General features: G+C 36.0%; 1 protein-coding gene across 1 annotated transcript; it reads right to left on the bottom strand.

Annotated features, from left to right (window-relative positions):
- Positions 1-1,926: 1,926 nt before the first annotated feature.
- LOC109176926 (hippocampus abundant transcript-like protein 1) lies at positions 1,927-7,026 on the bottom strand. The gene is made up of 14 exons (XM_019326338.1): positions 6,750-7,026; positions 5,281-5,392; positions 4,381-4,493; positions 4,182-4,304; positions 3,916-4,088; positions 3,675-3,750; positions 3,422-3,508; positions 3,066-3,146; positions 2,954-2,986; positions 2,742-2,795; positions 2,613-2,654; positions 2,467-2,545; positions 2,315-2,385; positions 1,927-2,235 (listed from the first exon to the last, which is right to left on the bottom strand). The coding sequence occupies exons 1-14, from the start codon at positions 6,924-6,926 to the stop codon at positions 2,134-2,136; spliced, it is 1,323 nt and encodes a 440-aa protein (XP_019181883.1). The 5' UTR covers positions 6,927-7,026; the 3' UTR covers positions 1,927-2,133.
- Between the last annotated feature and the right edge of the window lie 2,125 nt (positions 7,027-9,151).

Here is a 9,151-nt window from a genome sequence, read left to right as displayed (position 1 = left end):
AGTTGGAGATGTAGAAGTCCACCAAATCCCATATCAACCACAGCTTGTTTCTGCTGTGTTGAGAGTCTCTAGACAAGATCAAACATCAACTTTGGCCCCATCCTGGTACTGAAGTAATCTCCCCTTTTTTCTCTAGTCCATGGTGCTTGGCGTCTTTGGCGCCCTCTCATTGAAGTCTCTGCAACGGTTGTTTGCCTAGCAGGGTGTTCTTCATTAGTTGGATTAGAGCTCTGAGCTGCTTGTGAATTTAGGACTGCTGCTGGTTCTTCATTAGTTGGATTAGAGCTCTGAGCTGCTTGTGAATTTAGAACTGCTGTTGTCAGGTACCCTGTTCTTCTTCTTTTTGTTTCTCTAAGAGCCTCACCCAGTGTAGGTTCGCGCGCCATTTCTGTAAATAAGAATTATTAAACTATACATCCACAACTATTTGTCCACAAACATTTCAAAAACACCCTAATTGAAGACATGAATGATATTTTCATACATGCAGAAGTATTAAACTATAAATCCACAATTATAAAGCTATATATCCATAATATCACAACTATTTGTCCACAAACATTTCAAAAACACCCTAATTGAAGACAGGAATAATATTTTCATACATGCAGAAGTATTAAACTACAAATCCACAATTATAAAGCTATATATCCATAATATCACAACTATTTGTCCACAAACATTTCAAAAACACTCTAATTGAAGACAGGAATGATATTTTCATACATGCAGAAGTATTAAACTATACATCCACAATTATAAAGCTATATATCCATAATATCACAACTATTTGTCCACAAACATTTCAAAAACACCCTAATTGAAGACAGGAATGATATTTTCATACATGCAGAAGTATTAAACTACAAATCCACAATTATAAAGCTATATATCCATAATACCACAACTATTTGTCCACAAACATTTCAAAAACACTCTAATTGAAGACAGGAATGATATTTTCATACATGCAGAAGTATTAAACTATAAATCCACAATTATAAAGCTATATATCCATAATATCATCACTATATGTCCACAAACAGTTCAAAAACACCCTAATTGAAGACAGGAATGATATTTTCATACATGCAGAAGTATTAAACTATAAATCCACAATTATAAAGCTATATATCCATAATATCACAACTATTTGTCCACAAACATTTCAAAAACACCCTAATTGAAGACAGGAATGATATTTTTATACATGCATAAGTATTAAACTAGACATCCACAATTATAAAGTACATAATATCATCACTATATGTCCACAAACAATTCAAAAAACACCAAAAAAAAAAAAAAAAAAAAAAAAAAAAACAGAGTGTTGCTCTGTTTGAGAAAAATTCAAAATCGCATTGCAAAACCCTAGTCAAAAATCACAAGAATCTATAGCGAATATGAACGTTAATAGTCAAAAATCACAGCGTTAACAGTCAAAAATACATTATACCTGAGGAAGAAAGCGATGAAAACGGCGACAAAGCGACAATGCTAGAATGAAAATGGCGAAAATGGCGACAACGGTGATCAAAACACGGCTTCGGCGACAATGAGATGAAGACGGCGAAAATCGCGACTACGAGTAGACAGAGAGAGCGATGGAGACTGCAACAGTGCGAAGGAGCTCTGTATCTTGTTGGAGACGAAACGTTGGGAATGGTGGAAAAAGGCGCCTAGTGGCGTTTTATGGTAATAATAATAATTTTTTTTTTTAAACGACTGGAGGAGTGAAACGGTGCCACCACTAACGGCACCGTTACTCCCTTAGTACTATACGGTGCCATTTTCGACCGTGTGTACCAAAAATGGTACACACGGTTGCACGGCATAACAATTGACTATGTGGACCGTGGTTCATGAAATAATGCGGATGAGTCTTTATGGATAGACAATACCCAGTAGTGGCAAAAGATCACTGTATATTAGAAACTACTACTTTTATTTAATATGAAAATACTAGAGAATTTGTGACTGGACAGTTGAATACAGAAACTGCAGATTTAACATCCTTCTCCTACTACTGCTAAATTCTGCAATTTGGTGGTGCAAAGACACTTAGCCTGCCTAATTTGTCAACACAGAAGTGGCACTTCAATGCTCTCTCCATTCTCTTCTGAGGACTCTCACTCAAGACAGCAGCGGCGCCTCGATGCTCTCTGCATCGTCTTCTGAGGACTTTTTCGCTGGTGCATCGAGTTTAAGCATGCACGCGCAACACAGTGCAATGACCTAAGACATTTAGTCGTGTCAGAAATCTTTCAGTCACACACGGACAACCTAGACTCTTATTGATGGGTGATGAGCTTACCATGCACAACGAAGCACAGATGATCCCGAATCCCTTGCAGTCAAACGGTGCATTATCGGACAGAAACCATGCTGGAAGAACATCGAGAAAGTAATCAGTAAGGTTACTTGAATTGTAATGGTCGGGTAAGTGAAGCGTTTTTTTAAACTCACTTGTCAACGGGGTCATTCCGATTGGAGATAACAAACTTGCAATCGCTTGCACGCCAGCAACAAAGCCTTGCGCTTTTCCCTACAATAGGATTATCGGGTAAGGGGGCAGATAATCTTAAAGTCGACATACTTGACAACATACAAACCTGGTCAGTGGAGCTCGATGCTCTAGATATCACAGCATAAGTCTGTCACCAGAGAATCAAATAAATCAATCACGAGGAAAAACAATAATCAAGTTGTAGTAGAGATACGATTCGGGGAAGGATACTTACAGCCGGTGTAACTAGGATATAGATGACTCCAAAAGATACGCTCAAATAGGGCACCTGTGTAGGAAACTCTTTGCAGTCAAATACTCATAACATTAAGTTGTAATCCATATAGATGGATCGAAATACTGAAGATAGACTCCTCTATCATAAATACACATATTCTATTTTTGGAAAAAGACGAGATATATGCTTCTATATGGTAAAGAACATACCCAAGCCGCCCAAGCGAATCCATAAAGCAATGACTGCGCAATAAAGTGCACACTTAGATTAATCGTAAACATTTTCTTGAATACTGAAGCTAAGTTGTTAAGGGCGTCTTACATATGCTATCGATGCCAACAAGGCGATGCAAAGTATTACTTTCTCGCCAACAAATGGATTGACAAGCGGAAGCACAACGATCTTGAAGCAAGCCAAAAAAGAGTATTCAAGTCAGCGGAGCAAAATGTAGATAGCATATTTTCCTTCTTTATTTGGAGGAAGAAGAAAGTTACATTGTAAATGCAAAATTTTATGGTTAATCAACATAAAAGTCTAAAAATAGACAATTTTATGGAGAAAGAGAAACAGAAATAGAAATACAGGAATGCGTTTATATGTTTCATACTTTACTGTATACTTAAAAACATTTTCGAAATTCGCATATTATATGGGAAGGTTTGTTCTGCAAGAAGTACCTGAGATACAATTGCACCTACTCCCACCACCATCAAAACTTCTGACAACTGATTTTTGTCAAAACCAAAAGCTGCTTTCAAATAGTACTGCAGATTTAAGAAGAAACTTAGGATTTGTCATCGGGAAAGTCCTTCAACATAACATAATTGACAGAAAGTAATAGAAACAAAAATAAAAAAAGCATCAAAGAGATACCCGTCTTCAATCTCTATTAGCAGAGCTGAATCTATTAAATAGGAAGGCAAGATTTACCAGTAAGACAGCATCAATGCCAGACATTCCCAGCTCGTAGAAGAAAGAAACCAGAGAGATGACCTTCAGCGTTGGACTAAGGGGATAAAAGATTGAAATTATTTCAGCAAGGTTCAGAAAGTAAAACTGGTTTTGGGTTTTTTAAAAAATATTTTTGAAGGGATCGAAGTGCAAAGCAATATACTCTAGAGGATGCTGAAATGAAAAATTGAAAAACATCAGGAGAAGACCCTCAAGTCACCTGTTAATGACAACATTTACAGCAGATCTCATAGATTTATATCGATCCTGCAAAACCTTCTTTGCCTTGTTCATGTGAGGCAAACTTTGGTTCACTCTGCTAGGTGGTTTAACTGTCTCGACTAGAGCCAGTCCCATATAAACAGGAACAAATATCAAAAGGCATATTGAAACCTGAAGGTGGAAACTTCATCATGAGAACGCTAGGATAATCAATACAAGAAAACACAGCACTGAAGAAATTCCACAAGTTAGGGCATCAAATACCACAAAAATGTAGTCCTCGGGAAGAAAACGTGCTAGGAGATCTCCCACAACATGGGATGCAGAAAAAAAACCTGTAATCCAACTAAAAGCTGCAGCTCGGTTGCTCTCCTCAACAACATCTGCCTGCAATATATCAAATGTATGTAATTAAATTCTTAATGAAAAGCTTTGTTTCCTAGTCAAAAGCACCTGGTCATACCGCATAAGCAACAGAGATGCAAAAAATGCTTCCTTGACTTATAATATAAGAAATTGTCCGAAGAACATAGTAAGCATACACAAAGCCCCTTGACTTGTTAATGGCAAGTAAAGCTGAAAAGAAGAAAAAAGAGTTACAGTAAATGGAAGGAGTAAGTATAAATTAATTTCAATGTGAGTACATCAGATAATTGAAAACAAGGAAAGGAGTACTCTTAACTTTAATATGAAAAGTTAATTAAAAAGAGCAGTCAAAACAAACTTAGACTCAAAGAGTAAAAGACATCTGCCATAGGGCTTCCTTTTGCCACAGTTGAACAAGAGAGAATAAAATATCTTTGATTTGGTTATTTTCAGAATTTTTATACAATTCACATTCTGCTTGATGGTATGATGAAGATAAGCCTATTTCCAATAAAATGCTATAGATACAATTATCAATTGGAGGTTTGGAACAACTATCGTTTCACTACAGTCCGCCAGCAGGGCATGAAATTTGTTCAAGAAGGGCGGTAGGTAAATATCTTCTTTTTGATCCTCCAGAGACTCATACTACTACTAAAGCTACAGATAAAGAAACAAAGACTAATGCTAGCAAAGAGACTGATACTGTGAATAAAGAAACAAAGCCTAATGCTAGTAAAGAGACTGATACTATTGATAAAGAAACGAAGACTAATGCTAGCTGCCACTAATCTAACCTTGCATAGTTGCATTTGATATCATCTACCTGTTTGGTAACCTTGATTTCATACCAAATGGAGAAATTTGACTGAGAAGCTAGCAGAAGAAAAACAAGCATGTTTGTGGCCAATAAAAATGTGTAATAATAAACTCTTGTTCAGTGCGAACCTAAGCTAAATAGCATTTCTTGCAAAATATAGATTGGATTGATACATACTAAAAGGTATAATTGTTGTAGATACAGTGACAAGAAGAAGAGGTTTTCGCCCATAATCATCTGAAAGCTGACCAAGTACAGGAAGTACCACCATCTTGAATATCCCAACAACCTGCACGTGTAAACTGATAGATCAGACACCAGAAATGGGGAGAGTGATCACATTCTCCCTTTTAGGTTAACTCTGCCAATAACGATTAAGTGACATGGGTGAACTATGGATTCTATTCAGATTCCATCATCATAATTCACAATGTTAAGCTATACCATACACAGCGAATGTTCAACAAGATGTAAAGTTATGATCGGAAACAAGACATGCTTAGCAATGCTAATAATAGCCCAGGGCAATATCTGAAGAAGCTACCAAAGAAAATTTCAGAAAACTGGCAGCCTTCATTTTCCCAAGGGAGTGGCATAAACCAACCACTATAAGCCTGTTTGTGTATAGAAATGGACCCTGAGGTCTAGTCAGATAAACAACTTAAAATCAATACTTTTCAATAAGCTCAAAATAGCTGATAAGGAAGGGTTTTATTTTTTTAATGATGCTTGAAAAGCTATTTTTGGATTATTTTGACAAGTTACTTGGAATAGTTTATAGAATTAAGGTTAAAAAAAATTTACAAAAAGCAACATGAGTCTACCCAAAGTCCCAAATATAATTTAAAAAAAAAAAAAAAACTCACGGGTTCTTACAGCAGTAGATAAGGTTCAGATAAGCCCATCCAATTTCAGTCTGAACATGCTAATATTGTGGCTGTTGGGTAAAGCTTATTTAAATAGATTATTGAGATTATACATGTTTCAAAGATTATGGATTATGGATGGTACATTCACTTTTTAGCTTATTTAAGACAATTATACATAAATTGGATTAGATTATGGATTGTTCATAAACTACAATAATAATTCATATTTTCATAATTGTAAGCTTTGCCAAATGGATTATCCACCAAACATATAACCACAATTTTTTGGTAATTGCGATCAATCTGAAAGCAGACAAGAAACTCCAGAACTAAGGCTTGGGCATATCAATAAGTATCACACCTGTAAAATCCAGTGTTAGGGGTAAAAAGCAGACAACTTAACCAATTCCTAGGTTGCTGGCAGCTAAATTTATAGAGTAGTATACGGAGAAATTTTTTAAGACAGATCAAAACAAGGAACTAGACACTAAAGGCAAAGGCTTTGCAGCTAAGGTGACCAAGACAAAGAAGCTAAGGAAAAGAAAAAAAAAAAAAATTCTAGACAAAAAGATTCTTGATTTCAAAAAACTAGAATTGGGTAGTTGAGAATCAGAGAGATGCATATATCCTTCAGAAGAAAAGTAGTAATTCCTCCTAGACAGAATGATTCTTGAGTTCAAAACCCAAAGTTTAAAAGATGCAATCTTTACACACAGATAGGATAGAGAGAGAGAGGAGGGGGGGGGGTGGGGGGGGGGGGGGATGGTTAAAACGTACAGTTTGTTGAAGTCCATTGATGTAGATAGCTTCAGAGCAAGAGGACTGGCCATCACAGAGAGCATTGGTGGTGACATCAACCAGCACAGATTTAGTCATCTCCTCGGCAATCCAGTGAACACATAGTGGAACCAGTAAGTGCACTAATGGCCTCAGCACTCTCATTTTCTCCCTCATTCTCTCTCTCTCTCTCTCTCTCTCTCTCTCTTGTCTGTATTGAGCACTCACGAAGGATAAGTCAATCGCAAATATCTCTCCTTTAATTGTATGCGCGCAAACATTATAAAGTGCCTCAGGAGTTAGGCCTCATCAGCTGCGTGGTCCACAGTGTCTTTTTTTAATTCCTTTCTCATAAATTATAGAGTAGTTAACTTAGCAGCCCTTAGGTGAAAAGGTTCTTGTTCTCGGAAAATTTGGGGAGGAATTGACTCAGTCTCCTTTTAACAGGGCGTTTGGTTGGAGGGATTTTAAATTCTCTTCCCACTTAATTCCACCTAATTCCAAAGACCATTAAATTCCGTAGTTTGGTTGGAGGGAATTGCAATTCCATGGAATTGTAATACCCCCATTTTCATGGAATTAAAATCCCATGTCCCCCTGGTATTTTAATTCCTGGGAAAAAAAGATAGTGATGAGTCAAAATTACTCCTTTCTTTTTTTTTTTTAATTTAAAATTAATGTCTAACAACAATAATGGACATTTTTGACTTTATACTACTTATTCCCTTTCAATTCCCATGTATACCAAACATTGGAATTAAATTCCCAGTAATTCTATTCCTGTCAACCAAACACTGGAATTTAAATTCCCATTTTATTCCCAGTAATTCAACTCCCATGGAATTACAATTCCTTTCCCACATAATTCCCCCCCCCCCCCCTCCCCTCCCCTCCCCTCCAACCAAACGCCCTGTAAGTGGAAGATCAGACTGAACATTATAATTATCCAGATTTGATCATACATTTTTTCATAATTACAAATAAAAATTTCTAATTGCAGTGACACTTTTGCGACATTCTAATCTGTCAAATAATTTTAAAATAATTTATTATATCATTTCAAACTTTTTAATAAGTTATTTTTAAATTAATATATATGTAATTACATTATTCTACCCAATTATATATATCATTCCTAAATTTGATCCTAATAACTATATATAATGTACAATATATATGTATATTTTGTTGGAATAATATATATGTATATAATAATATATAAATATAATATTATCCTATTATACCTATATTTAATTATGGAATTGACAGTTACATATGTTCATATGGAAATAATTATTATATAAATAAATATTCTGCCTTTTAATAGACTATTTTTATATGTGGTAATTAATTTCATAATTACAAATAAAAATACAATATGAAAAAGTAATGTAAATTTTTAATGTAAAAAAATACACAGAATTTCTCCACAAGAAATAACTTAGAAATAGAAAAAAATAAGAGTAGTACTTTTACCACTGCATAATTGTAACAATAACCGAATTGAATCGTTGCATGCCCAATTGAAACAAATCTCTCGAGATATGTTGTTGTAGCAAAGAACGCACTCCAGTCCGACTTCATCGCAATGTTTCCCAGGATCCACCCCACAAAGTCGCCACATTCCCATTGCACACGGTTATAGATAGGAATCAGGCACTCCCAAACTCCACTAGCGTTCCAGCATTTCCTTATAATATGATTAGCATCTTCATCAACCTCGGGGCAGAAGACACATGCCCCATCAACAGGGAGAACTCTCCTCCGTCTCTCCACATTGCACATGATGCGTTGATGGCAGAAGGACGATGTATTCTGCCCTTCAATAGGCTTGGGATAGGAAGGTCAGAAAACTTTGGATCCGTACTGATGCAAAAGGGGTTGTGGATTGGATCAATGGGAACGCTGAGCTACTTGGCCCCATTAATGGAATCGTATGTGTTGCAAGGAGTGTATCAATGGGGATTGGGAGGTTAGGATTATGAATCTAAAGAAAGAAATCAGAAGATTTTCATTTACTCTAGAGCTTTGTCCATAGGAGTTGTGATCGAAAACATAGGAAACGACTTTACCAAGTTCAGAAGTTGTGAAGAAGCAATCTCTCATGGTCTAATCTTATATGAGAGAAGTTGAGGTTAATACATGGTTGGTTAATAAATTTTATGAAAATAATAAAAATGCCCCTAAGCTTGGGGGGGGGGGGGTGAATTTTGTGTCAATTTTATATCTTGATTTAAGTTGCAAACTTCAGCAAGTTTGCAACCTTGGCGCTATGCTTATTTCCCAGTTGGTCATCTATCATGTGACTGCTAACCACAGAGTTTTTTAGTTATTTAGTTGTCATATTCTTCTTAAAACCAATGGGTGATAAGAGCATCACCATCAGTGAAGATTTGGGGGTT

This window comes from Ipomoea nil, unplaced genomic scaffold, assembly GCF_001879475.1.
Source record: "Ipomoea nil cultivar Tokyo-kokei standard unplaced genomic scaffold, Asagao_1.1 scaffold0761, whole genome shotgun sequence".
Lineage (NCBI taxonomy): Eukaryota > Viridiplantae > Streptophyta > Magnoliopsida > Solanales > Convolvulaceae > Ipomoea > Ipomoea nil.
Note: the sequence above shows the minus strand (reverse complement) of the source record. Positions and strands in the feature narration are given on the sequence as shown.